General features: G+C 45.1%; 2 protein-coding genes across 9 annotated transcripts; one reads left to right on the forward strand and one right to left on the reverse strand.

The window, feature by feature from the left end:
- Positions 1 to 256: 256 nt before the first annotated feature.
- Positions 257 to 13,623, forward strand: PDIA6 (protein disulfide isomerase family A member 6). The gene is made up of 13 exons (XM_072331774.1): positions 257 to 349; positions 3,165 to 3,306; positions 4,425 to 4,482; positions 5,163 to 5,289; positions 5,772 to 5,878; positions 7,623 to 7,756; positions 8,170 to 8,284; positions 9,143 to 9,283; positions 10,249 to 10,333; positions 10,422 to 10,494; positions 10,881 to 11,039; positions 11,882 to 11,978; positions 13,129 to 13,623. The coding sequence occupies exons 1-13, from the start codon at positions 316 to 318 to the stop codon at positions 13,198 to 13,200; spliced, it is 1,344 nt and encodes a 447-aa protein (XP_072187875.1). The 5' UTR covers positions 257 to 315; the 3' UTR covers positions 13,201 to 13,623.
- A 1,065-nt stretch (positions 13,624 to 14,688) lies between these two features.
- ATP6V1C2 (ATPase H+ transporting V1 subunit C2) lies at positions 14,689 to 27,152 on the reverse strand. 8 transcript variants are annotated; one of them, XM_072331782.1, is made up of 13 exons: positions 26,818 to 27,152; positions 26,267 to 26,425; positions 24,670 to 24,737; positions 22,432 to 22,517; positions 19,242 to 19,336; positions 18,649 to 18,740; positions 18,228 to 18,326; positions 17,200 to 17,268; positions 16,706 to 16,798; positions 16,384 to 16,477; positions 15,988 to 16,085; positions 15,739 to 15,868; positions 14,689 to 15,050 (listed from the first exon to the last, which is right to left on the reverse strand). In XM_072331782.1, exons 2-13 carry the CDS (start codon positions 26,393 to 26,395, stop codon positions 14,955 to 14,957), a joined length of 1,149 nt encoding a protein of 382 aa, XP_072187883.1. In that variant the 5' UTR covers positions 26,396 to 26,425; positions 26,818 to 27,152; the 3' UTR covers positions 14,689 to 14,954. The 8 variants fall into 8 exon arrangements, with proteins under 8 accessions (XP_072187883.1, XP_072187884.1, XP_072187876.1 ...); XM_072331783.1 differs by lacking the exon at positions 26,818 to 27,152 and adding an exon at positions 26,539 to 26,645; XM_072331775.1 differs by lacking the exon at positions 14,689 to 15,050 and having other exon boundaries at positions 15,497 to 15,868; positions 26,818 to 26,946.
- Positions 27,153 to 27,993: the final 841 nt, after the last annotated feature.

Genomic DNA, 27,993 nt, shown 5'->3' on the forward strand with positions numbered 1-27,993 from the left:
AATGCTTGTGTTAGTGTAGGTCTTTCCAGTGCTATAGTAGATCAAGCTACGCTCCTTAGTGCTATGGAAATGGTCATCATACAACTGCCTGCTGAGGGCACCAAGCCCCGCCATTCACTCCTACCCGCCCACGCCCACCCGCCGCCCCACAGCGCTTCTCCCCTCCGCCCAGCGGCCCTCACGCGGCCGCTCCCCACTGGTCTATCCCAGTGCGCCTGCGCCGCATCCACCAATGGGCGCCGGCCACGGCGGGGAACGTGGGGGTGGGTCCGGGCGGGCTGTGAGGAGCGGCGGCGGCAGAGGGCGGCTGCAGCGATGGGGGCGCGCGGAGCGGGCGGCTTGTGGTGGGGTAAGGGCCCCAATAAGGGCGTCTGGGGGGTGGTGGGGTTGGGGTGCGAGCCGCGGTGTGATGGCCGGGAACGGGGGGCTCCGCAGGGGAGGGATTAGTGTGTGAGGGGGCGGCGGGCCGTGCCTAGAGCTGAGCCGTGACCTCTTTGCCGGCGGAGGAAGCGCGAAGGGCCCGGTCTGCCCGTGGGGCCCGGTGGGGAGACTGCGGTGGTAGCGGTCCCTGCAAGCGGGAGCAGCGGAGCTGGCTCTTACTGAGATTAAAATAGCTCCTCTCGTTTCCAGTAATCGGGGGGTGGGGTTTTTTCACGTGCCTGGTCGCCCCGAGCTGGGGCGCGGTGCATTGAGGGCGGCCAGGGGTGAATTAACGTGCTACAAAGGGCCGTGGGGCGAGTCGGAGCCGTGCGGGGGTCGGTCCGAGGAGGGCAGGCACGAAGCCTTCGTCCCACGGCGGCAGCTTTCCTTGCCGGCCCTTGGGGCGTAACGCGGCTCTTTGCTGGGCTAATGGCGCTGCTGCCTGCCTGCTTTGGTTACAGAGAAAACTGCTTTGGATATCTGCTGCTCCGGCTGGTTCCACCCGCTGTGGATTTCAAGCAGTCCCATATGTGTGTTTTTCTGGCCTAAACGCTTGTAGGAAAACGATGTTGTTGTTTGCTGTGGATGAGTTAAGCCTTGCATGTTTCACATTAGAATAAATCCCAAAACGCACCAGTAGTAACCTAGTTAAATTTCACTGTATGCTTTCTTCTCTGGTTTCTCTTTGGCAGATCTTTGTGAGCTTGAACTTTTCTATTTGAAGTGACTGAAATAGTTGAGTGAACGCTGTTCAGTTGCTGAATGTTTGCCACAGATCTCTTGGGTGATGACAAAACGTGCCGGTTTCAATTCAGTCATCTCTTTCCATCTTGGGAAGGGTTTCTCAGTAGAGATTGAGCTCTGATAGTGGGTTGGTCTGCACTGAGGGGATACTGAAGGGGCAGGCTGGTGGTGGAAACCAGTGAGGTTCACACTAAGAGGAGGGGCTGAGAGATGCCTGGAAGAGGGTGTTCTGCAGTGGGTAAGGTGCTGGTTTGTAGTGTGGCAGTTCAGCCCTGACCTCTGAGCACCCAAAATATGCTGTACTCAGCATTGGTGAGGCCTCACCTCGAGTACTGTGTCCAGTTTTGGGCACCTCAGCACAAGAAGGACATGGAGGTACTGGAGCAGGTCCAGAGAAGGGCAACGAGGCTTGTTAAGGGCTTGGAGAATCAGCCCTATGAGGAGAGACTAAGGAAGCTGGGGCTGTTTAGTCTGAGGAAGAGGAGGCTGAGGGGAGACCTTATTGCCGTCTTCCAGTACCTGAAAGGTTCTTACAGTGAGAGTGGGGCAGGTCTCTTCTCACTAGTGACAAGTGACAGGACAAGGGGAAATGGCCTCAAGTTGCGTCAGGGCAAGTTTAGGTTGGATATTAGAAAGAACTTCTTTACAGAAAGGGTGGTTAGGTACTGGAATGGGCTCCCCAGGGAGGTGGTTGAATTGCCATCCCTGGATGTGTTTAAGAGCCGTTTGGATGTGGTACTCAGGGATATGATTTAGCAGAGGTTTGTTGTTGTAGTATTGTTTCGTGGTTGTTTTTTTAGAGATAGGCTACTGGTTAGGCTGCAGTTGGACTTGATGATCTTCAAGGTCTTTTCCAACCTGAGTAATTCTATGATTCTATGTTACTTTCTGCTTCCCTCATTTGCAGAATACGTATAGTGAAACTTGACTTGCTGAGCAGGGCTGCTAATCCATAGGGTATGCTGCACAGTCTGTGTACCACATGGCATAGAACTTTGGCATCATTGAGCTGCGTCTTGTATTCAGTCTTGAAGGAAGTGAATATGCAGCTTGCTATGCAAATTAGAGCCACTTGCAGAAAAGCCAACCATTTTTGCCTAGTTCTGACTTCGTTGTCTGAGCTTTTACTTCCCTGAACCTTCAGTGAAGGAAAAAAAGTCTGCTGTTGTATGAATTTTGTTACAAAGATGCTTGTTGTTATCATCAAGTCATCTCTTAATTCTGACAAGGTAGAAGAAAGGGATGTGAGACTGTACGTGGAAAGTCTCAAAGTAAGATCTAGAAGTGAGCAGAAATATGAAATTCGTTTTAACAGATGGCTGCATCCTTGTGCCTTTTCAGTGGGGAGCTCTGTTGTTAGGGCTCTAAGGGTGTTTGAGTTGTTAACTAGAGAGATTTAGCATCTGCTTTCCAGTCTGTTGCTAGATAGACTAATCAACGCTGGATTAGCATCCTCATAAAGAATGAAGGCAGTTATACTACTAAGGCATCAGGTGCTGATCCTAAAACTAGTATAGCTGTGCTAACACTGGTTGGGATTATGCATTATGTGATGCTATGAAAGGTGTCTGTGGTAGTGCAGCCAGCTGGGAGTATGTTGTGCTGGAGACATGACTGGATGGTTTTGGAGGTTCCATGAGAGTGAACTGAAGAACTAAAAATGTAGCTGATCTTGGGGATGCACATGGAAGTCTGTGTGGTGCCAGCTGTAGTTACAGTTGCAGCTTTGACTGAATGTTCTCTGCAGATCCTCAGCTTAGCGGAGGTCCAGCTAGCTGTAGGCATAGAGAATACAGTATATGATCCAGTGGGATCATGGTATAAGTGGTGAGTGAGTAGCGTACATGTCTTCTGTTTTACATGGGCAAGCTGGAATCAAGGTGTCTGTTTTTTTTCTGCTGATGTGAAGACTTGCTAGAGGAGGGAGATGGTTTAGCCATGCGAACAGGAGAGCTGGAAATGGTTTCCAGGAATGCTGATTGTTTTGATTTTTCTTCTAGGCACTGTGAGCTGCACGTTATTCCTGGCAGTGAATGGTTTGTATTCAGCCAGTGATGATGTGATAGAGCTAACGCCAACCAACTTCAACAAGGAGGTCATTCAGAGCGAGAGCCTGTGGCTCGTGGAGTTCTACGCCCCATGGTGAGCATTATAGTTGTGTAGTTGGTTCTTCTGCAAGATAAGAGCAAACAGAAGAATCTGTTGCTGATCAAGTCCAGGGTTTCATGCGGTCACTGATGGGTCCACGTGTCAGCTTGGTGGCATCACAACTAGGAAAGAGCTGAAGTTGAGATTCCTTTTTGAAATATCTTCATCACGGGAAAAGGGGAAAAAACTGGCAAATGCCTTACATGCCATTTTACTGCTTCAGTTTTTCAACTGAAATGAAAATTGAAAATGACTTATCAAGTGCAATAGATAAGTTGGAAGGCTCTTCAAGTCTTTCTTAACTTCAGTCAAACGTAAAGCACAGAGCTGAATGCACACTTACATTTATAAATACTGGCTTTGTGGATCTTAGTTTACTGCCCTTTTCTCCCATGCAGCTTGTATTCAGAGTAGTCTCTTCATCCTGCCTGTAAAGTCTGATGATGCATATTCCATCTTTGTACAAATCCTCTGCCCAGAGCTTCCACATCCTGATGAAGGGGCTTGAATTGCAACAGGCTGACAGTGTCTGAACTGGGCAGTTTATGAGACTTATCTACTGCCTCTTCTAGTGCTATTGCAGCTTTCCAGGCTAAACAATGGGCATCATGTAGTTTCAGTAAATGGACAGCTTCTCTTTCCCTGCAGACATACTGTACCATGATTGTATGCTGGTTCCCAATCAGTTGTGGGTCTTCAGGAGATGTTTGTGGGAGTTGATGTACCAACACCTCTTCCTAATTAAGGAGTTACCTCTAGAATCAATTTTTCTCTCCCCATCATTGAGCCATTTTATCTTTTAGCATTTTAGCAACAGAAGAGACTGTGCAAATCTGCATTTTGGTGCTCGATTTTACCTATGTGCTAGGAAGGCTTGTGAGACGTGTGCACGTGTGTGTATCTATAAAAAATACAGGGACGTTTCTCTTCAGGTATCTGAGGGATGATATGATGTAGCATAGTCTCTTCCCCTCTTCATGGATAGAACTCCTTTGGTTTTCAGTGTGCAGGTGTTCTGCAGTTTCAAACTCAACAAGGCTGTGTACTTCATGAGATACTTATGTGCCGATGTTAATGTTATCTGTTGCTGTTTCTTTTTTTTCTTTCAAAAGGTGTGGTCATTGTCAGAGACTGACCCCTGAGTGGAAGAAAGCGGCAACAGCGTTAAAAGTAAGTTTGGCTACTCACAAGTGCGCTTTTGTGGTAGTGGAATAAAGAAAGTCTAACTATTTGGCTTGGAAATATGAAAACAGAATGGAAATCCCCCAAACCGTATCAATTTAATTATGTTCCTCTGCTGCAGAAGCAGCCTATCCCAGGTGGTTAAAAGACCATTAAAAATATATAAGAAAGTCAGTTTTGTCCCAGTTAGTTTCCATTGCTGTTTTCCTAGTCTGCTTTTAACAGCACCACAAGACTGTAGAATCAAGCCATCCCCAAAATAGCATATTTCTCTTTTCTTCTTCTCACCATCTTGTCCCCTCCTTTTGAAGTACAGGAACAGCATGAACTGAGTATTTGAGCACAGCTTTGTAAGCTGTTGGTGCCGAGTGCTTCTTTTATTGTAGAAAACTTGATCATGCAGTGATTTGCTGAGCTCCCTCCCAGAAAAGGGGAATGTAAAATATATATTTCCTTGTGGGGAGTAAAACTGTGTAAAGCTTTCAGGTTGAAGAAAGAAATAAGCATGTGAGATGTTCCTAGTTCAGTGCTTTTTGGGGAACTGCATCTTTCATTTGGTGGCTGTTTTCTTACCTTACTAGTAACTTATCTTCCCACCATGTGTAGTATATAAGATGTGTTACATCACTGTAGGAGGTTTGTCTTAGTTTTCGTTCTTATTTCCACAGGGTGTAGTGAAAGTAGGTGCAGTAGATGCAGATAAGCATAAGTCCTTGGGTGGACAGTATGGAGTCAGTGGTTTTCCAACTATCAAGATATTTGGAGCCAACAAAAACAAAGCAGAAGATTATCAGGGTAAGTGTGATACTCTTTCATGTGCTGCATGCCTATTAGCATCCCTGAATATAGTAACGATGCGAGTTGTTAGTCCTGGCTTGCGTGGCATTTTTTCCGTGTCCGGTGGTATGGTAATGGAGAGAGACAGGTGGGTGAGATCTGTTTGACCAGCTGTATGTGTCCTGTCAGCAGTCTTTAGTCGATGGAGGTCAGTAAGCTGTTCCCGAAGATTACTCATTTCCTGCTGTTTGCTGGGAGCTTGCTGCAGCCATCTCCCCATCGAATAAAGTGTGTATATGAAAATCAGAAAAGGAATCTTGTTGCGTTTGTTTTAAGTCAGTGTTCCACTGCTAGTGCTGTATTACTCTCAGCACAGACCTGCTTTTCCTGAAGGATCCCAAGGGGGAGAGTTTGTTCCTTATACTTATGATTAATTCAGTGGCCTGCCTGAAAAGCAGTTTGGTGCTTTAATGATTCATTTTCTTTTTGCTGCTTTGCAGGTGGCAGGACAAGTGAAGCCATTGTTGATGCTGTTCTGAGTGCTCTTCGGTCCATGGTGAAAGACCGGCTCAGTGGCAGAAGTGGAGGATACAGTTCTGGGAGACAGGTACTAGAGGAAGCGTGTTGTTATGGTTGTAGTTGGAGGCTGTTCTGTGCAGAAAGGGACGGGCTTGTGCTCAATAATTCTCTGAGTTGGAAGGGAGTTCCTAATTTTATCTAGTCCAGTCTCCTCCTCAGTGGAGTGTCAGAGCAGTTGCTTTGGGCTATGTCAAGGACATAAGGACTACAGAGACTGAAGTCTCTGGACAGCTGTTTCTGGTGCTTCACCACCATTATAGTAGGAACATCTTCTTGGATGCTTGAATTGAATTCTTCCATTTCAACTTGGACCCTTATTTTTTGTTCAGTCACTGGACACTGTAAAGAAGAGTCTGGCTTTCCTTTACTCCCTTTCACCAGGAATTTAAATACACGAAAAGGATTCTCACTGAGCCTTCTTTCTTGCAGGCTTAGCAATCTCAGCCTCTCCTCATATGTCAGATGAATGAAGCCCTTAATCTGCTTTGCCCCCTGGCTGGACTTACTCCAGAGTGTGCATGCTTCTGTTACACTGAGGAGCCCAGAACTGGACCCAGCACTACATGTGTTTGTTCCCAATACTGAGCAGAAAAAAAGATTACCTACCCCAACCTTCTGTTAACTCCTGCCTAATGTTCCACAGGAGTGCCTTAGTGGCTCAAGTACAACTTGTTCTCTACCAGGACCCTTTGCATGGAGTTATTCTTCTCCAGATGCACTGCTTTACCTCTCACTGTGTTGAACTTTGAGGTAGCTCCAGGTGGCAGCGCGTTCATCTGGTGCATCAGAAATTTGCTGTTTGTGCACTCAGTCCCACTGTCCAGGTGGAGGAGATGTAGAACCAGTATTGTGCTTGTATTGGCCCTTGGAAAATAGCAGTAGCGACTTAGTGGTGCTTAGATTGCAATCCTTTGAATATAGCAGTTCTGCAGTCCAACTCCCTGCTTATCAAACCTATGCTTTTATCAATTCCTGAATGAGGGTGTTAGGGAAAACAGTGTCATCATGAAGTCAAGGCAGGTAGCTGTCTCCTTATCCACCAAGCTGATTATCCATCACAGAGAGCTATCAGATCAGCATGTTTTCTCTTCAGTAAATCTTTGCTGACTACTCCTAATGACCTTTGTGTCCTTCGTTTGGTTGGAAATGCCTTCTGGAAGGCATTTGCTTCAGGACCTTCCCTGAGATTAAGGGTCTTGAAGCATGCTTGGCACTGAGATGAGTTAGTTAGGTTTTCTTTAAATTTGGTAGTATTTCGCTGTAGTTGGTTTGCTACATTTCTTCCTGAAGATGTATTGAAAAGCTTCTGACTCATACTACCATTTCAAAATCATGGAGCAAGTTTCTTGTATCCGTGTTCTCAGGTTAGCAAGAATAGAAGCCCTTGTTAGATTGTGCCATGTAGTTTGTATCCCACTGGCATGCCTTGCATCGAAAGCAGGGCACAGAGGTGGGTGTGATGGGAAGTAGGGAGTACTTTGGTCTCAGGCTGATCTGAGCATGAAGAACTGGGTAAGTGTTCCTGTGTCTTCCTGTTAGTTTGATTTGAATGCTGTTTATGAGAAAAGGTTCACTTGCTGTTCTTTGACAATGCTTTGGGAATAGGCTGCGTACATTTGTTGTCAGTTTTAAAATGGGAAAGTTGTGTGACCTAACTCAGCCTTTTTCGTATATTCAAATAAAGACCATTTGGTACAACACGACACAGAACAGCTCGTGTGGGAAACCCGTTTTGGTTGCTTCATATGTGAGGGTCTGTTTGTTTCTTACAGAGCCGAGAGAGTGGAGGTGGAGTTAAGAAGGACGTGGTTGAACTGACTGATGACAGCTTCGATAAGAATGTCATAAATAGCGACGATGTGTGGATGGTGGAGTTCTATGCCCCATGGTGTGGGCACTGCAAAAAGTAAATGAGTTCCTTTGGTTTTTTTGCGTTGTTGTTTGTATGCAGTACCCTTGATCCCCCAAAAAGGGGCTTTAGTTATATCACAAGTTGTTATTTGGTTGGTTTTTTTATCATAAGGTGTTGAACCAAAAAGGTGTGGGCTTCTCCTGCTATGGGTACCTTGTTTTTGCTTTGGCTGCACTCCTCCTTGGCAGTAAAATTATTGGTTACCAATGGAAATAAGATTCAGAAACAGATTAACCTCTTCGCTCCTTTAGATCCAGGGCATTCATAGGAATAATCTAGCTAGCTGTTATACCCTGCAGACTCTTTTTCTTTTCCCCCTGAGTGGAGCATGCTGTGTAGTGTTGGGATGTGGTATATTTTGCTGTAACTATGAGGGAGCTCAGAGCATTGATCGTTTTATGTTTTAGCCTGGAGCCAGAATGGGCAGCTGCTGCCACTGAGGTGAAGGAACAAACCAAGGGAAAAGTCAAGCTGGCTGCGGTAGACGCAACGGTCAATCAGATGCTGGCAAGACGATATGACGTGAGTGTGCTTTGCAGTGATGGCATTTTCTTTCCTGTCCCTGCTAAGCCAGATTTTCCTTCAATCTTATTGATCTTAACCCGACACTATTTGTGTTACGTTAAGTGGCACATACAGTTTGTATGCAATTAATTCTTGAATGTTGGTAGCAACATAGGAGGGGTGAGAGGAAAGGAGTAAATCTGAATGTTGCTGATGAGTAAAGCTATTCGTCATAATGTCTTGAATAACTTTATTTCCTGAAGTGAGAGATCATCTTTCAGATGCGTATGTGTTTTAGAGACACTCGAAGGACAGGTGCAGCTCTGAGCCACGTGTCAGGAGTTGCTCTGACAGTATTAACTGCCTTGATCAGTTATGCTGTGTGCTCAAAGCAAACTGCTAGTCTTAGGGGTTTTTTTAATACAATATGGGAGGGTTTACAGTAAGCTGCTTATTTTCCCTGTGAGTGAAGGTAGTTGGCAATCAGGAGCGCTCAGCACATCACATGTGAAGTGTAGCAGGGGGAGCTTATGGCCTGTTTGCTGCCCTGTGGGCACTGCACTGTCTCTCCTGAGACGAACTGGAAAACCAGTGCCTAAGAAACAGGAAGCAAGCAGTGCTCAGTCACTGAGCTGAGGCTGAAGTCTTCCTGCTTGTCTGCTCTAAAACTTGAAACACTGTTTCAGTGTGTTAACCCTGTTTTGAATTGTTGCAGAAGCAACGAAATTGTTGAAGCTCCCTTGTAGCGTGTTGCAAGGCTCACCTAGTTGTTCTATCTCTTTTCTTCCCCTTAATATAGGGTACATCAGACTAGTGGGTGCCATCCAACATAAACGTTCAGGTTTATTTAGCTGGTTATTTTAACTTGTCTTGCAGATTCGTGGATTTCCAACAATTAAGATATTCCAGAAAGGAGAAGAGCCTGTTGATTATGATGGAGGGAGAACTAGATCTGATATCATTGCTCGTGCTCTGGATCTATTTTCTGATAATGCACCACCACCTGAGCTTCTGGAGGTATCTCTGCTTCATTTCTTTATTTCCAAATAGCTTCTCCGTTATATCCTTCATAGTTTTTACAGGACTCTATTGATTGCAATTAAAACAGCCAAGCAATAGGCAAGAATAGCAAGTCTGATCACTCAGCTTTCTGTTATTTTGTTCTCAGTGTGAGGGTTGAGAAGGGTTGAGAATTGGTACAGTTGAGGGCACCAGTGGCACTGGTGTCAGTACACCTGAATTCTCGTAGCAAATGAGTGGAAAAATTGAGTGAAGAACAAGAAAGTAGGATTTTAATGTCTTTAATGATTATCTTCACCTCGTTGTTTTTTTTAACCTCTGTTTTGTACTTTATAGAATAGATTGGTATTGGTAAGTTAATAGCAAATAGACCCAATTAGTGTAAATATACTGAAGGCTGCACACTGTTTTGTCCACAGTCCAAGTTTGTCGATCATTGGTCTAAGTAAATGGATTGATTCCCTTTTTAAGGTAATAGATGAGATAAAATTGGGATTGCTCCATCAGATAGCAATTACATTTCTTTGTCTTCAGCAAATGCTGCACCCTGCTGGCTCTCCTTATGCTAGCAACAGCATGAAAGAGCTACAGGCACAAGTGTAGGTCTGGGAGTGCTGTTTGCAGTGATGAGTAATTAGACCAGTGGTTTGTTTTACACCAGCCCTGGTTCAAGGGCAACTATCATAAGCAGAAGCAGCATCTTGCTGTGTTTCCTGTAAGCCTTACGTGGTACTGCTTATATTCCTGTTGCTTCAGCTCTTAACAGAAGGTTTTATGCATTCTTTGTAGTTAGCCTTACATTGAGGGATGAGTGAAGCATTCAGTGCCTTGAAGGGTTCTGTTGCTTCAGATGCTTATTATCTCGTTGGATGGAGCTGATGAGCTGTTGGAGGGAAGTGCAGTCACAGCAGGATAACAGAAGTCTATTTTATCACCGATTTTCTTCTTTGTCTTTCTTCTAGATAATTAGTGAAGATGTTCTGAAGACTACCTGTGATGCTCATCAGCTCTGCATCATTTCTGTCCTGCCTCATATTCTTGACACAGGTAGGCATAGAAGCCATCAGTCTCCTCTGGGAATTTGTCCCTTTAAGCCTGTGGTTGTGTTTAACTTGTTTAATTGTCTGACAAACAGGAGCCTCGGGGAGGAATTCTTACCTGGATGTCATGTTAAAAATGGCTGAAAAATACAAAAAGAAGATGTGGGGGTAAGTGGCATAGTGGTATGGATAAGGTGTGCACATCTTTAGAGATGGTGGGAGAGAATCTTGTATGGCAGTGATATACCTGCATACACATTTGTTCCTTGTTCTGAATTCTCTATCTTGATTGTTCACTGACTGGGCTGAGAGGTGCTTGCAGCTGCAGAATCAACTGGATTTATTTTTTTTTCCCCTCATCTCTTAATGCACCTCTCAAATTGTGCCTGTGCAGGCTATCTCTTGCATTAATGCCATCAAGTATTCTTGTCGTGAATGCTACAGTACTTCAGGGTGATATTTTGGACTCTTTGAGTCTTTTGCTGGTGAGTGATGACTAATGACTGTAGCGCCTTTCCCTATTTCCATTTCCTGTTTTTTTTTCTTACCCTAAGGTGGCTGTGGACCGAAGCTGGTGCTCAGTCAGATCTTGAGAGCTCTTTGGGAATAGGAGGCTTTGGGTATCCAGCCATGGCAGCTGTTAATGCCCGGAAGATGAAATTTGCCCTCCTGAAAGGATCATTCAGCGAGCAGGGGATTAATGAGTTTCTCAGGTAAGAAATTCTTCGAACTGAGGCTGTGGCTTAAAGTAAGGATGGAAAAAAAGGAATGGTTTCAGTAGAATTGCAGCTATTGAGCAGTACCTTTTTGTAGTGAACAGATACAGCCAGTCAGCCATTTAGAATTTGATTGTGGTTTTGCTAAGACATTTGAAAACCAAGAAGTAAATTTGGATCTTGGAAAACTGTTTATGTAGTAACCAAAAGAGTTCTTAGGATTTGGTATTCAGTGCTATTCTACTACAGGTCACCTTTCTGGTCCTGTTCTGTGGCTTATTTGCCCCTGAAAGAATGTAAAAGGATTAGCACTTTAGTTTATAGTGTTAGTTTTCTTCAGCAAGCCTAAGCAGCAGGTGCAGGATGGATGCCTCCAAGCAGGAGCTGGTTATCCTGGGCTCCTTGGAGACAGCAGGGGCTTAGAGTCTGCTTAAAAGAAACATTATCTCCAGCTTTTCTAAGTTAGAGTTGCATAAAATAGGTCACTCCCCAAATTGGAATTACAGACTCTTTGAGTTGTACTAACAGCGTATTGTCCATCTCTTTAGCAGCCTGTGTTTGTTCATATAACAGAGGGCGCTGCTGAAATATGAAACAGCGTAGCTTAAAATGCTTGTCTCTCTCCATCGTTGGGATCTTAATTGTAAATTGCCAGTGCTGCTTTAAAGGCTATTTATCATTTTCTGCTTTGCAAATTGAAAAGCTACTTCAGGATGATTTAGATCTGGGATCTCCTTATCTCTAAAGAAAGGTAGTCATGTGCCTTCCTTTAATCTGAGGCAAGCCCTGTTTCAAATGGATGGAAACTGGAGAAAACTGTTGAATTTCTCTCCTCTCAGGGAACTGTCTGTTGGTCGTGGCTCTACAGCACCAGTAGGAGGTGGAGCTTTCCCTAAAATTCATGCAGTTGAACCTTGGGATGGCAAAGATGGTGAGGTAAGAAGTGCTCTATGTTTACAAGGGCTGTTGTTCTGCAAAGTTCAGAAGCAAAGGGACAGTAACTAAGAATCATAGAATCACCAAGGTTGGAAAAGACCTAAAAGATCATCCAGTCCAACCGTTCACCTATTACTAATAGCTCCCACTAAACCATGTCTCTCAACACAGCATCCAGTCTTTCCTTGAACACCCCCAGGGTTGGTGATTCCATCACCTCCCTGGGCAGTCCATTCCAGTGCCTGACCACCCTTTCTGAGAAGTAATATTTTCCTAATGTCCAGCTTAAATCTCCCCTGCCGTATCTTGCAACCATTCCCTCTGGTCCTATCACTAATGACACGAGAAAAGAGGCCGACCCCCAGCTCACTACAACCTCCCTTCAGGAAGTTATAGAGAGCAATGAGGTCTCCCCTGAGCCTCCTCTTCTCTAGGCTGAAACTGGCAGTGTGGTGAGTGGGGGAAAACTGTAGCAAGTCATTCTGATGGTCCAATGGCAGGAATTAATTAACAGGAACATAGGCACCGGGTTCATTGTCTTACATTATGGACAGGCACTCCTGCCTGTTAGAATGTAATAGGAAAGCTCAATCCCTTGAGGTGAAATAGTGCATTATTAACCCATGCTGAGTAAGGAAGATTGTAGCGTTATGCATGTGAGGCCCCAAATTGCGGAAGTTTTGTGATGTGCTGATTTTACTGAGTTGATAAGTTAAAGCCCACACAGTGATCTGAGTACGTTCTTGCTTAAACACTGCTGTAAAAGTCAGGTATCGCAGTCCTTGGGTGTACTTCATATGGAATGAAAATACGGCAACCCTGCACATAGCTGGGGGTTGAAACTAGATGATCGCTGTGGTCCTTTTCAACCCAGGCCATTCTGTGATTCTATGAATATGGTACTAGTTCTGTTACCTTGTTTGTTTGCAATTGACTTTACGTGGGGTATATTTAACGAGTAAGTGGCAAACATCCTTCATCCAGTCTAAATTCCAGTCAGTTGTCCCAGGTTCCAAGTGCTGTCAGTTCTTATGAGCCAGAAATGACAGGAGGGAACTTGGCTTTTTCTATGAAGGATCTTCCCAAGTCAGTGATGCTCCAGCGCTGTTTTGCTAACAAACGTTTGCTCAAAACTGTTGCTTTCTCACAGCTTCCCGTTGAAGACGATATCGACCTGAGCGACGTGGATCTGGACGATATCTGGGATAAAGATGAACTGTGAGATCTTGAGGAAACTTCTTTTCTTGGGAGAGTTTGCGCAGCAGTTTGCAACCCAGTTCACATTCAGATGGATATTCCAGTGGCCTTTTTATGGAGCAACGGCACGTGACACGCTGTGCTACGTGATGCACTGCAGCAGTGAACTGTACGCAACTCAAGAAAACATTGCAGAAATTCTATGAATTGTCACAACCGGTAACTTGATTGTATTCTGTGTAACAAATATTTTGAGGACAGCAGCGATTTATTTTTTATTTCTCTTTTGAAACATCCTGGGTTTGATTTTGTTGACGGTGTGCTGGTGGAGTGCTGCAGGAAGCTGTTAGTGTAACTGATTTTAAACGTGGGTTTTGTTTTTTCCTTTTCTGTGGAGGTGGAACCTGGTCAGCTTCTGTTTCAATTAAATAAAACAGAATATTTTTGACACGCAGTGTTAGTCTTGTACGGAGAAATGGAGGTGCGCACGTTAGGAGTTACCCTGGTTTGGATGACTCTTCAGTAACAAATGGCAGAAGAGAGAGGCTGGTGAAGAGAGCTGTCCTGAATGCTTTAACTGTGAAAGGTACTGATGGTTTGTGCTAAAGCTTGGTTAGAGCAGCAGTCTTAGCTTAAATGTTCTTCAGGCTTCCCTTTCCTATTCTCTCTCAGGGGTTTTCTCTTTCTTTGTGCCAGCCTCGGTATGATCATTAATGCAATGGGAGTTGGGTTGCTGCTGCAATGGGAGATGCCATCCAGTAGAAGACGCTGCTGAGCTGGGAGTTGCTGTTTTTTTTCCCCAGGAGCGGCAGTGAAACTAATCCCCATTTTTAGGGCGTGAGTATTTCTAGGTGCTAATAGTAAAAAGCCAAAGTGCTGTCCCTGGCAGATTGGATCCAGTATTTCTCTTTCCATCTGACATTGTTTTGATAGGAAATTGCAGTTTCATTTGATGAGGAAGCAGGGTTCGCTGTGAAGACAGTGCTCTTTTCAATAAGAAAACACCATGGCCTTTTGTTGCTCTTTATGTCTTGTGTATCAGTGTCCAGTAGAATGACCCTCATGTGATCAGTTTGTTCCTAAGTAAGGAATGAAGGAACTGAAAGTTCCCATCCTTTCAAGGAAATAACTTGAAATGGAAATACAGAATCTGGTGTGTGTAAGAGCTTGCCTTGCATAGTGCTGAGCTAGGAGCTGTGTAATAACTGCTGGCAGCCTGACCACTGATGCGGGGAAAGAAACCTTCAATTCTACATTGTCCCAGCTCTTCTAATCAACGTGTTCTAACTGATGTGTCTTGGCAAAGCTGAACTTGTGAGAACTTGGAACCACATTGTCTTCCTCCAGTCAATCTTTGAGTCTTTCTTCTTAAGGCGTTTAAGGAAACAAACAGAAGCCCTGAGGCTTTGCTCTAATGCTCTGTCCTTTTTTTTCCTTTCCTGGTTGAAGTTTGCTTTGTTACAAAACCAGTACTGTACAATCAGTAGAAACATGAGCCGCCACACCAAGAAGTAGCCGCAAAATGGTTTAATTTGAAGTCCAACAGATTCCATCTTTGTAACTTACCAAAAAATAATAAATACTACCATAGAACCACCTGCCTCTGAAACATGTTTTTATAATGCTACGAACTGAAGATGTTTGAAGTCACTTAAATTACTGAAAGCGTTAGGAAAATCTTATTCATCAGCATTTCAATTGGACTTCCAACAGCTAAAGATTCTTTTCCTATAACATTTGGGTCTTGACAATTAATAGATGGAAATGGTTGGTTTGTTCTTAACTGCCATCGAGAAGGCTGAGGTCGATCTTGAAATAGACGTAAGGGTAGTATTCTTGATTACTCAATTGTAAACCAGGGATGTCCATGCCAGGCTGCAAAAGGAAACAACATGACTTCAGTAGCAGTAAAAGCTGTACTGTTCCAAGCTGAAGCAGATTGCTTGCTTTACTGAGGTGGAATGGAGTCTTGTACTTGTTGTGCTTAACACAGAATTTTCAGACAATCTGCTGTTTGCTTGGTGGTTTTGGTAGGCTGTCTATCACAGTACTGTTATTTCCTTTGTTCTTATTGGCTTATGCACAGGGAATCTTTTGCTTGCCTGGTTTTAGGCAGTTGTAATCTCCTGGTTCATCTACAAAGGTGTACTCAGGACCCAAGGAGCAAGTATTGCTGCCTGATGCAGTTTTAGGTTGAGATGTTTACTCAGTGACAGCTTTCTACAAAGGAGGGAGATCTCATAGTCCCAGCATTTGTTTTTCATTGGTTCTGGTGTTGGCACTGAGCTGAATGCTTAAAGCTTACCTGGAACTGCCATGAGTGAGCAGACCTGTTTCAGGCTGGTAACTGTAAGCATCACATGCTTCAACAGAACTGTAAGCACACTGCAACTCTCCATGATAACCTGACCCTACCTGACCCTCTGATCCTTCCCATAACCACCAGGGATTAGAGCTGTATCCAGGGATCCTCACACTGCAAGGTGTGATGAGGCGTTTGCTCCAACCCCCGGACTAAACTGGGACAAGCTCCATTACATGCAGTTGTATTCCGAATACATACATCCATTATACTTGCTGCTGCGACTTCATCTAGATGTTTGAAGGCCACGTTTAGGACATCTCTCAGGCGTTTCACCGACTTCCTATTTGGCTGCAGCAACATGGCTTGGAAATTCACTGGAAGGCCATACCTGCAAACACAACGAAATACCCCCTCCTGTGATGTTTCCTCCTCCCCCAGTGAAGAAAGTGAGCTGGTACTCGTTATGTTTGTCAGGAATCTGCCAGCACTGCCTCCGTACCCACGTACCTCAGGACTGATTCGACAAAAACTCTCAAGGCTTTCACATGAATCCAAGCCACAAACGCTTCACTGAAGTTCACTTTCAGCCAGCGCAGTAACGGGCCCTATAAAAACAGAAGTAACCGCGCTGTGATTCCCCCCTTTGCTGCATGACATGGCTCCATTGCTAATGCCACTGAAGGCTGCTGAGTTTATTATCAGGCAGGCCATTATGGCCCCCTGGTAGATCAGGAACTTATGTGATCTTGGGCAAATGGTCTTGTCTATCCCACACCTGTTTTCAGTGCTGGATGGAGCTCATAGGAATCTACTGGGATCAGGAAGCCACTTATAAGTGAGACCCTTACACACAGGTAGCAAAGGCTGTCAATATAGAGGCCAGCAACTTGATGTGCTACTTACATACTGCTGTTTCTTATCCGAAGCCAGCTTCATCAGCTCTTCCTTTTCACATTTCAGCTCCTTCTCATCAAAATAAAACTCTCGAACCATGAACCTACAATTGAATGACATTTGCTCTCACAAGCCATCGTCCAAGCAGTAAGCACAGATGTCTCTTTTTCCTCTGATGAAGCAAGATGGGGAAGTTTTGAAGATGCTGACCCTTTTAAAGCATCTGTAGGGTGGGAGTTGGAGTCACCTCCAGAAAGCAAATGTCCTGTTGTCTATCGCATGAAAGCAGGAAGGATGGTTACTGGATTCCTTGCAAAGCACGACTTCTTACCTGTTCTCTCTAGCTTTAGCCTTGAAGTCATCCATCACTTTTCGAAATAGGGTGACAGTAAAGAGTCCTCCCTCGGCATCCTCAGCAATCATTCTGTGAGGGGGAAACATCCCTGCTGTGAGTTGACTCGGCCAATCTCTCACACTCGCTTCACCTTTCTCTTTCGCAGTTCTTTCTTCCTCTCATTTATGAAGCTGAACAATACCTCGCTTTTCAAGGCAGATGTGGCTGACAGAGGGAGCAAAGGCTCTAATAGTACCAACCACGGCATCTCTGATGCAGACAGCCTGCTTACACACATGATTTTGTTCTTTCTGTTTCCTGATACGTTCCTCTGCTTACATGCATGTGTTTTTAAGACAGGCAGTTGTACAAGGCTTTCCTCTCTGTGTGCTTTCCTGTGTATTAGTCAAGTGATTCTGGATCAACTTGAGTGACAGATAGGGCAGGGATATCTGTAGCTAGCAGGGACCTTAAGTTGGGACATCACTTACTTGGTGGAGCGAGGCACTACCATATCAGACAGGGATTCATAGGTCTTCTGCCACTGTACGTAGTTTGATCTTGGTGCAACACAAAGGAAAGCAGAGTAAATAAATGCAATATATCAGATAGAGAATGCGCTGAGAAAAATAATGAAACTAATTGCCCAGAGTGGGAGCTCTTTGTGCTGGGTTGTGTGATGGCAAATCCTCTTCTGTCCTTTTCTGTCCTTTCCTGTCCTAAGTGAGTAGCTAGAAAGAAGCTTCCCAACATATCCCCCTCAGTCCTCCCTCACTCTGGGTCCTGGGATGAGGAAGTGTGAAGCAAGAAGCTGGAGGTGGAAAGATTGAGGCTTTTGGTTTCCATGTACAGGCTGCCATGTGTCCTGTGTTCCAGGAGCTCTACACAAGTATCTCATGGTCCAGTAGTGATGTGGTGCAATACTGGGATCAACACTGGGAGAATGGGGCCAAGGGAAGGGTAAATCTGCAAAAGTGAGATGTGTTTAGAGTGGGAACCCAAAAGGAGTTGGTAATAAATTCAATGAACCCAGGATAGCTTTTTGTGACACGTTTTTGAGATGGAAAAGTGATGGCACTGTGTGTGCATGTCAGAACAGTGTTGTACTGAGAGGACAAGTCTTGTGTAGGCTTTCAGAAGGAAAGTTACCTTGCACCTTCACAGCTGATGGCAATGGCAATTATCCTATATGCGGGCACTTATGTGACCAGCAGAGCCCTTGTGAGTTTGACAGGTCTGATTCCTTTTATAAACTGTCTCAGCTCCAATACAAATCTGTTCTGCTGTGGTGTTGGGTTTATTTTAACTCCTACCAGGAGACTGAGAACCTGTTCTGTAACATTTACACACCTACATCCCACTTGTGTCCTGTTCTGAGCTGTTCCTTTTGCTAATGGATCCACCTGCCCCCCAGACACAGCACAGATCAGCTGCCCCAACCGATCCGGTAGTGCCCGCATGCAGCACTCAGGCCTGCAACTCAGCATCACATCAGTGTGCGCGCACGCCATCGTCTTACTTTGGCACCACGACGAGCAGTGTGATAAGGTACTCAGAATTCAGAACAAAGTCTTCTTTATGCACAATGTCTGCAAGCGTCCGAGTCAGCAAGTTCCCCCTAAAGCAAACAAGACAAAGAAATGGCATTAGCAGGAACCCAGTAGCAGCACACCAAAGGCACTGCGATGGAGATACGGTTGCCAACAGTGCATACTAGAGATACAAGAGAAGAGGCCGAACCCCAGCTCACTACAACCTCCCTTCAGGAAGTTATAGAGAGCAATGAGGTCTCCCCTGAGCCTCCTCCTCCCAAAGCCAGGCTCTATGTGTGCACCCATCACAGCACACACAGTTCACTGCACAGCAGTAGCTGAGGCACGCACTGCTCTCACGTCGGCCATGCAGCATTCCAGAGCTCAACAAGCACACGCTGTACTTACACGGTTTTTTTCTCCAGGCTTTGCAGATTTCCTTTAATGTTGTTGTACGCAGCAGATCGGGTCTTTAGGTCTGCTTCTATCTGAGTAACTTGCTAAAACAAAGAACAAAAAGTGAACTGAGAAACTGCTTGAGGCATTATCCTTGCCTTCCTCCTCCTACCTCTGCACTGCAGAGAGATAACACAGCTGTCAACCCCTCCTAAAACCATCTGAACACAGCCAGGAGGGACCCCACTTCAGTTCTGGGCTCCACAGAACTGCTCAGTCATGGGCAACAGTCCCTGTAGCAGCAAGGACTTGGTTAGCCATTACATTTCATTTGCTATCTACATTGAACAACAGTTCATTCCTTCCCAAACGGGCTGTCGGTGTAAATAATTTATCCAACCTGCAACGTGTTGGATTTAATGTAGGCCAATGATTTCACAAGAAAGCCCCAACATGGAGAAAGATATTACGGTACATAAAAACAATAAGATATTACAGCAAAGGGGACTAAAATGTAGCAGGTATCAACGTCATCTAATAAATCTGATAAAGGTCCATGGAATGAATAGGCTCAGATATCTGTATATAGATACAGATATACTCACCTTTGCTAATGCTTCTGATATGTTCTTCAGTGGCTGCTTTATGGGATATTTGGCCATGTCCCATTCAAATCGGGTCAAGTAGCTAATCAGGTCAACTGGAAATACAAAGAAACATGTTACAGCAGGCAGCTGACGTGATGGAAACTCAAGGCTGGGGTGGCAGCCCCCAGCTGAATCCTATATAGAGCTTTGATTGTCCCGCCTCTGAATTCTCATAGAATTTTGATCTAGATCAAACCTGCACAAATCAAATGCTCAATCTAAACATCCCCTAATTAAAAAATAGTTGAAATAGAGACACTGTTTGCTGCACGTGGGCTTCTTCCCAGATGGGTAGGATGGAGAACATGTGGGAAGTTGCCATGGGGCACAACAAGCTCAGGGAGCTAAGGAAAGGAGTGGGGCTACTCAGTGCTCTTCACTGCCCGGTGCAGAGCTAACCACTCCCAAGGCAAGGGCTGAACACAGTTCCTTATGGGTTGCACACAGTGCGAGGAACGCTGTATGAACAGAGACGGATGGGAAGGAATGTGAAAAGTTGTTTAAGTTGTTGTCATGGTTTTGTGCAGCAAGCTCCAGCACAGGGAGCACGTGGGAAGGAGGTAAAGCAGAGATGACGTTCACGGTGCCCCTTTTATCCTCACATTCTTTAGTCTCAGCAGAGCCCAGCTGTTCAGCAGTTAAGCCCAGTGTGAGCCTTCAGCCCATTCCACAAGTGGGTCGTGCTCCCAATTCCCTTCCCTTTTACACTGCCTCTCCTTGCCGCCATCCAAGAGAGATGCCTCTTTCTTTCTATAAGAGGGGCATCTCCACACGGCTGCTTCCAGCTATTGCCCACCAGCACGCAGCAGGCAGATTCATTTAACTAAAAGGGCTGTATTTGCTGATGCTTGCAGTCCTCCTTCCCACAAGTCTAACCAGACGATTGCTAGACACAGCCAACAACTCAGTCGGCTGGTGGACCAAACTGCTGCCAGAAATTCATACAGCTGAGCTAAAACCAGAACGTTTGTAATCAAAAACCTGAGTGTGCATCATCTAATAGCCTGAAATTGGTCTCTGCGGCAAGAAATCGGGTCTTACAACTTGGATTCTGATGTCAGGACCTCCAGTTTTAGGGTCTTTTTGCCATCCAAAAAGGGAAGGAGGAAGAATCCTGTGTTGCTGCTGGTTGTGAGGAATGTTATTCATAGAATCATAGAATGACCAAGGTTGGAAAAGACCTAAAAGATCATCCAGTCCAACCGTTCACCTATCACCAATAGCTCCCACTAAACCATGTCCCTCAACTCAACATCCAGTCGTTATTGGATCATAACAGGGGAATCCTAAATATATATATATTTATATATTAAAATAGATGTATTTATTTTGAAAGATGCAATCGACAATCTTAAAAAAGTCTTAGATATGACTCCTTTGGCTGACCAAAGGACTGAAATTGGTAGCAGATACAAGAAACTTCCACATCCTTCTATTCCAACACATGCAGAGTCGACAGGAAAAGAGCGTAAAAAGAGGAAACAAAGGAAATAAGTTCAACCTGTTGTTTCTCAAGTCATAGAGATATCGTGATCGAGCTACGAGGTTGTTACTTGAGAAATCCATCGTAACATGATCACTGTATCTCTACAACCAGACCAAGACTTGTTTCTAGCACTACTACACCCACATGCATGCTTGTAGCAACACTGCAATCAGCAATCCTCAACATACTTTTCAGACATTTCATTTTATCCTTTCGCCCTGTAACATAAATAAGTGGGATTATTGTACTTGGCCAGTAGCTGCACACACAAAAAGTCAGTCTTATTTCATGCACAAAGGGTGTTTCTAAAAGGACTTTCTCTCCACCCTATGAAGATGGAGAAGAGTCTGGAGGTTGAGGTATGCAAGGAGCGGCTGAGGCCCCTCGGTGTGCTCAGCCAAGAGCAGAGGAATTGAGGGGTGTCCTCATGGTGGCTGCAGCTCCTCACAGGGAGTGCAGGGCAGCTGAGCTCTGCTCTGTGAGACAGCAAGAGGGCCTGAGGAAACGGCATGGAGCTGTGTTAGTGGAGGGGCAGCTGGGGGTCAGGGACAGGGTCTGCACCATAGGGCGGTGGGCATGGAACAGTCTGCCCAGGGCTGTAGGCACGGCCCCAAGTGCCAGAGTTCAAGGAGCATCTGGACACTGCTCTCAGACACAGGGGTTGATTTTGGGTGGTCAAGTGTGGAGCCAGGGGTTGGACTTCATGACCCTTGTGGGTCCCTCCCAAATTGGGATATTCTGTGTTCTAATAGTGAGCTCCAGTCACCTTTCACCTTCAGAAGTGTCTCTGCCTGCTCTTTTCTTCTGCTACACAACAGCTGCCAGTCAGAGCAGGGGATCACAAGGGAAACCAAAGAGAAGTTATTTGTGATGGGAGCAACAGTGCACATCCCAACAGCCTCTGGCATGACCCTGTGAGTGTAGCCTGGCTCCCTAAGGAAGCAGCATATGGGCAGGGCAGTGACAAGGCCCTCCCCTTGCAATGGAGATCTCACATCTCACATGATTGCACAGGCTTGCAAGACCTCACCGCCTGCCTGCTGTAGAACAGCACCACAGCTCCACTAACAGAAAGTACACACAAGTAAGAACGGGAAACTCCTCAGGCTTTCATTGTTACTGCAACACTGACTGTAACACAGAATTTCTGGTCTTGCTGCTTCCAACAACTAGTAACTCCCCAAGAGTCTAACTGCTGCACCCACCATCCACCTGTGGTGTTAGAAATCCACAGCTGACAAGAGAGCAAGTTCTATCCCAGCACTGCAGCAAGGAAAGTAAAACACTACCACAGCACTAATCAATTCCATGCAGACTTTAGGACCTGATTTAGCTGCCTGGAAGTGATCCAGCCCATGGAGGCCAGAAACAAGTGCTAGGTCATTTTAGGAACGTCTCCTAGTTTCCTCTTCACTCCTCAGCTCTGGTGTTGGAAATAGTTCTTCCACAAAAGAGTATCGGATACTGAATATTGTCCTGGAAGCAAAGCTGCAACTGTATAGAGTTTCTATTGACTCTGTAATGTGGCTAGATGTGCTCTTAGAAAATATTCCTGATGGTTGTCTTTTCTAATGGGTGAGTGTTTCAATTCTGAATGCTCATATTCTGAAGCAAATACAGGCAGCATCAATGCATTAACATGTCCACATTCACAGCACCTACCTCCATTAGCCAGAAGATTTTCCTGGACTTTATCTTTGGAATCCTCCATAACTTCTCCTATATACTGGACTATTTTCTTAATTACGCTTGGGTGTAACAAGAGAAGCTTCGTTAGTAAAGAAACAACACAAATATAAAACAGATCCTACAATGATCTGATAAACACGGAGATCCCCACACAAAACACTTCTGAAGCAAAGCAGGTAAATTTGCAACTAAAACGACAATAAACAACCAGCTTAACCCTGTTTGAAGATCTGCTCACGGGATGCTAAATAAACCTTCGCAGTTGTTCTTATGACACCAGACAGGAACAGTTCAGAGTCTAGGCTTGATGCACCAGATAGAGCCGTGAAAGTGTTACAATGCCATGACTTAATTACAGTTATTTTGTTTAATGAAAGCCAAACACTCTTTAGGTAACGCTGTCTATTAACCATCACTCCCACTGGGGGCACAGAAAGCTGCAGGTAGCAGAACCCTGCAGTCTCCAGCCTCTGCACTACACCCTGCAGACATGGGATCCGGAAAGTGCTCAGGTAGGAGTGACGGATGGGAACGTCAGCTTTAAAGAGCACCACATTATCCCACGGCGACATGGAAAAACACTCCGCCTCCCTGTGTAAATAAATAATAAAAGAGCATGGAAACAATAGATCCTGCAAACTCCTGCCCCTTCTCTGCTGTCCTGGCAGGAGGCAGCGCTGACAGGTTTGTGCTGCCTTTATTGGCAGTCCTGTTTATCTAGCAACAGTGCAGCAGGTAGCTACCTCAGAGGAGCAGGAATGTAAATGTTCAGGTCATTTGAACAGGCTTGAACTCTCCAGATGCTGTTTTCTTTGGCTAAGTACAAGCGCTTGGTATTTTAACCCTTGAATCTCAATTTACATACTCAAAATCTTGGGCATTTATTTAACACAAAACGATGTCATAATTCCAATTCATTTCTCCTGATAATTCTTTGCTATCACCCTCCTTTAATCTATTTTTCTTGTTTTTAAACACATTTTCCTCAGTTTTAAATGTCACTGGTCCTTCTTCATTATTAGCTTTACGAACAAAGAAGACAAACAGGAGGAGTTCGTACCCAACAGCTCACTGTGTAAAAACCTCTCTGACTCTTTGCTCAGTGCATACACAATGTCACACAGTAAGTGCCACTGCTGGCACTAACAGGACAATTAGTGGAGTAAAATGGCATTCAGCCTGAACAAGGAACTATGTGATACCTTGCTGAGTTAAAACAAAGGTAACAGCAGGAACATGTCACCTAAAACTCCCCTCAGTGATCTTACCTGGATGCTACAGCAGGCTTTGCAGAAGTGGGAATTAGCCGAGCCCTTCCAAAAATCATTTCTGCATGATCCCTTTATCCTTCAAACTCAGATCACTCAGTTGCTTGGCTACCTGCTGCCCTAAGTAGCTTTCCAACTTTGCATTGGAATAGATAGATGGCATTGGCACTGTCTCATCGGAGATTTACTCCCATTACCGTTTCACTCCAGCGTGAACAATCTGCTGTATGAACCAGACGCACAAACACATTTTCAAAGACCTTGGGGCAGGTTTCCCTACCAGATGGGGAAAGTTACAATAGAGAAGGTCTTATTGATTAAGTGTTAAGCTGCTTTGTGCTGTTAAATATTCTGAAGGCAAAAAGCCCCAGAGCTGTATGGGAGTTTGCTTCCAAAGACAGGAAAAGTTTCATCAATAAAGTCTACTTTGTGCCATAAAGTATCCTAAAACCCGGCATTTCCTTAGCATTCCATTCTCTGTTATCCTTTGTCCACCCAGGTCAGCTTGGCCTAAAAGGCAAACTTGGCAGAGATCAACAAGGAGATCATGTGAGTCTCCCTGCATAAATGGGTTTGACATAATGCCAGTCAATATTGTGGCCTTCCAGAAGTTAAACAGTCTGAGAGGAAGAATACCCGATTTCATTCAGAAGGAATTATTCCTTATATCTCCTTATAACTCCAATATCTGGTTAAAAAGAAACTCGAGAGAAATATTCTGGGAAAAAGAAAACTGGGCAGGGTTTCATAATCTCTAAATATTGTTTCATTAATTTGAGTTTCTGGATGGGGGGGAAGTTGTTCTTCAAAAAGAATACAGAAAAAAAAAATCACAGCTGTTTAGTCTGGGTTAAACCAACTCTGAGGTGAATCCAAGGACACACCAACCCATACAAACAACGTCTGTTCTTCATTTGTAGGTAGTAAGAAAGACCTATTTTACCTTTCAGCAAAGGTATCAAGTTTTCCCAACTCATCTGACAGACCAACAAGAGCATCCAGTGTCCCCACCTGTACAAGAGATGAGAAGCGGGTGAGACATGCACGTGTCCAAGGCTTCTGTCAGCAGTCTTAGGGACTTTGATTTGTGAATTCAACAGTTCTGTGGGACATCATTCACTTGGTGGATAGTACAGCAATTCCCTTTCCAAGACCCAGGCACAAAAAGCCTTTTCCAATAAAGGAAAAAGTGTATATGATGTCTCGAGACCAAGCATCTGTGTCTTCCTTCCTGTTTTCATTCCTGAATCACTGAGTAGCATGGACTTTTACCTAACAAAACTGGGAGTAGAAACGCACACAGCAAACACGCAAAACAAATCCAACGTACTGAGAGAACCGAGGGAAGCAGAGCGTATTCAAAAATTCTCTGCATCCTTTCCTATTGCCAAAGACTGAGCCTCTCAGGACACCATTTTCCCCAGGACCAACATCTGCTTTTTGCATGACTCTGTTGCAGTCATAGTTCTATGTTTATGGTACTGCAATACATTGCCAAACCTTTTCTTGTGACGTTGCCAGCTCAGCATTACAAAGGGTCAGGCTGAAGGAGAACAGAAGAAACAAGTCTTGCACAGAACAATGAGCAGAACACAAAGAGCTGGCTGTATGGTCCAATGATATCAATACTTCACTTCCTCCGGTGTTAATGGACTCACACCAGCACTTACTGGGCTGATGGCACACAGATGGGTAAAATGACAGCAATCTCAGGTGCATATGTAATAAGCAGCATGTGCGATCTGCAGCACCCATGTGCTACTTCAGCAGGTTATCACTTAAGAAAAGGCCATGCTCCCCTTTCACTTGCATCTGCAAGTAACTGGAACAGCTCAAGCCATAACTTCATCTTCGTGGACTAAAGCCATACCCTGCCTTCACAACGTGTTGCTTTGTAAGAGATGGGTGATGGTAGCTCCCCAAAGAACCAAGTACCACACCTGTTGCAGCTCCACTGACTTCAACAAAGCATATTTAGACTTCTCATAGATGCAAATGAAACAAAAATAAAGTGCAGATCTTACGAAAGAGTGATTAAAGAAGACAAAGGTGTATTTTAAAAGAAGTCACAAATAAATGCTCTTCCTATTGATATGAGGCTATAAAGCCAGCAATATAGCTGAATATACACACATCCATCTCCTATAGAGTAATGTGCACTATATAGGACTATCTCCTCCATCAGTGGTCTCACTGGAGTACTTCTAGATACTGAGCTGCACCCCATGCATTAGCAATTCAAGTTGTACAATGCTGGGTGACTTTTGGGATTGCAAGCAAACGGTACAGCAGATGCAATACATTGTATTTAACCGGTCACCTTCACTCCTCACACATGTATCCTTCCCACATGAAAGTCATCTTCAAGCAAAATGACTCTTGTCTCTCCCCAGTCAGTTTTCAGTAGCCTGAGCACAGCTCACCTCCAATCATAATCTTTTTCAGCTCTTTGAAAGGATAAATCTCATGTTTATCCCAGAAATGCTTAGTCCTGGCTGGGGATGTTTTGTCACCCACACCCAAACCCACTCCTCGCTTACCTTTAAGTCTGGAATATGAAATTTGCTGTTGCTGGACAGGTTGGATTTGGATGTCACCGTGTTCATTCTCTCCCATGCCTGAAGGTTTGTTTTATCCCCGGGGGCAGAAATCAACCAGAACTCCGACATGATCCAGTACTTTCCCTTCGCTCCTGATCACTGTAGAAACACAAAGCAGGTGAGAGGCTAAGAAAAGTACTGTGTAGAATGTGTTCTTCCCTAAGAACCAAAAGAGTTGGAGTGGATTACTGATCTTCTGGACGCATAATTACAGTGAGTCACTCCAGTCTCAGCCTGAAACAGAACATGACCTTCTCCACAATGTCACACACAGAGCGCAGCAGTTCCTCCTTTCTCAGGCTTGTTCCACCCAGTTTCTGAATGAAGAACCAAAGCTCTCTCCTCCCCTTTCCCTCTCCTCCCCGTCCTTTTGCACTGCACCCAGTTCAGTCCCCATCGCCACTGTGGCTCCCATTGCCAGGCAGACTCCAGTCACAAGGATGTAATTAAGGACTTCTGTTTGATCAATAGAAACGCGCTTATGAACTTACAGGCTGCAGGAGACGCCTGACGGAATATTGCTTTCCCCGTGTTTTAATTTCCAGGCTGGGTACCAAGGAGAGGAGGAGAGATGCCGTCAGCAGGACAATATACACAAAGCAAACGGCGGTGCAAATCCACGTGTGACAGCTGCGGTGACGCTAAGCAAACAGCTGAGGGCAGGACAGCGAGAAGCGGAACCACACGCAGGGATCTCCAGCTCTTCCATCCAAAGGCTCTCCCGGACCCGTCCCACCCCGCACGCCTTGGGACTGCACACAACGGGAAACCCGGAGAGCTCCGCACCCTTCCCGGCTCCTTCCCGGTGGTGGAGCGGGGGGGAGCCGCGCTCGGGGCGGCGCCCGGGGCAGGGCCGGGAGGGAGGCGGGCGCGGAGGACAGCGCATTTTCCTCTGGGTCTACTCATGTTTCTCTGTACCGAATGTAAATGAAGTTCTAGAGACTTTAAAGAGAATGACATTCCTCCCACACACACACTTCTGCGCCCAAAAAGTGTCTTAAACTGAGAAGGTTTTAATTGCTGGATGGCATCTCTCCCTTCTGTACTATCAACTGCACCACTCAGCTTGGTGTTGAACGAGGGTGCACTCGATCTCATCATCAGTGCAATTGATAGACATTGAAGGACACCGGTCCCAAGACAGACCCGAGTGACACTGCTTGTGACCAGCCTCCAGCTGGACTTAGAGCCTTTGACAGCAACCCTTTGGCTATCACCCTCCAACCAATTCTTCATTCACTTAATAGTTCAGCCTTTAAATCCATATCGCTTCAACTTAGAGACAAGGATGTGGTGCGGGGCCACATCAAACGCCTTGCACAAGTCCAGGCAGATGATATAAGTTGCCCTTCCTTCATCCATTAATGTCATCGCTCCATTTTAGAAGGCCACCAGATTGGTCAGGCATGGTCTGTCTTCAATGAAGCCATGCTGCCTTCTCAAATCTGTTGCTCATCCCTCCTATGCTCTAACGTCTTCTAGGAAGATCTGTTCTATGGCCTTCCTAGGCTCAGAGATGAGGCTTATGGCCTGTAGTTCCTCAGGTCTTCCCTTTGAAAATGGGAGTGATGTTTCCCTTTTTTAAGTCGCCAGGAGCTTCAGCTGACAGCCATAACTTACCAAATATAATGGACAGAGTCCTGGCAACTGCATCAGCCAGTCCCTTC

This window comes from Excalfactoria chinensis, chromosome 3 (genome assembly GCF_039878825.1).
Source record: "Excalfactoria chinensis isolate bCotChi1 chromosome 3, bCotChi1.hap2, whole genome shotgun sequence".
Classification (NCBI taxonomy): Eukaryota; Metazoa; Chordata; class Aves; order Galliformes; family Phasianidae; genus Excalfactoria; species Excalfactoria chinensis.

Coding starts and splice junctions, on each gene's coding strand:
- ATP6V1C2 (XM_072331775.1), bottom strand. CDS start 26,395: ATGTCGGAGTTCTGGTTGATTTCTGCCCCCGGGGATAAAACAAACCTT. Junction 19,337..22,431: donor AAATCTTCTGGCTAATGGAG/GTAGGTGCTGTG, acceptor TTGTATTTCCAG/TTGACCTGATTAGCTACTTG. Junction 16,799..17,199: donor GTAGTGCCTCGCTCCACCAA/GTAAGTGATGTC, acceptor TCCCCCTCACAG/AATGATTGCTGAGGATGCCG.
- PDIA6 (XM_072331774.1), top strand. CDS start 316: ATGGGGGCGCGCGGAGCGGGCGGCTTGTGGTGGG. Junction 9,284..10,248: donor CACCACCTGAGCTTCTGGAG/GTATCTCTGCTT, acceptor TCTTTCTTCTAG/ATAATTAGTGAAGATGTTCT. Junction 11,040..11,881: donor GGGATTAATGAGTTTCTCAG/GTAAGAAATTCT, acceptor CTCTCCTCTCAG/GGAACTGTCTGTTGGTCGTG.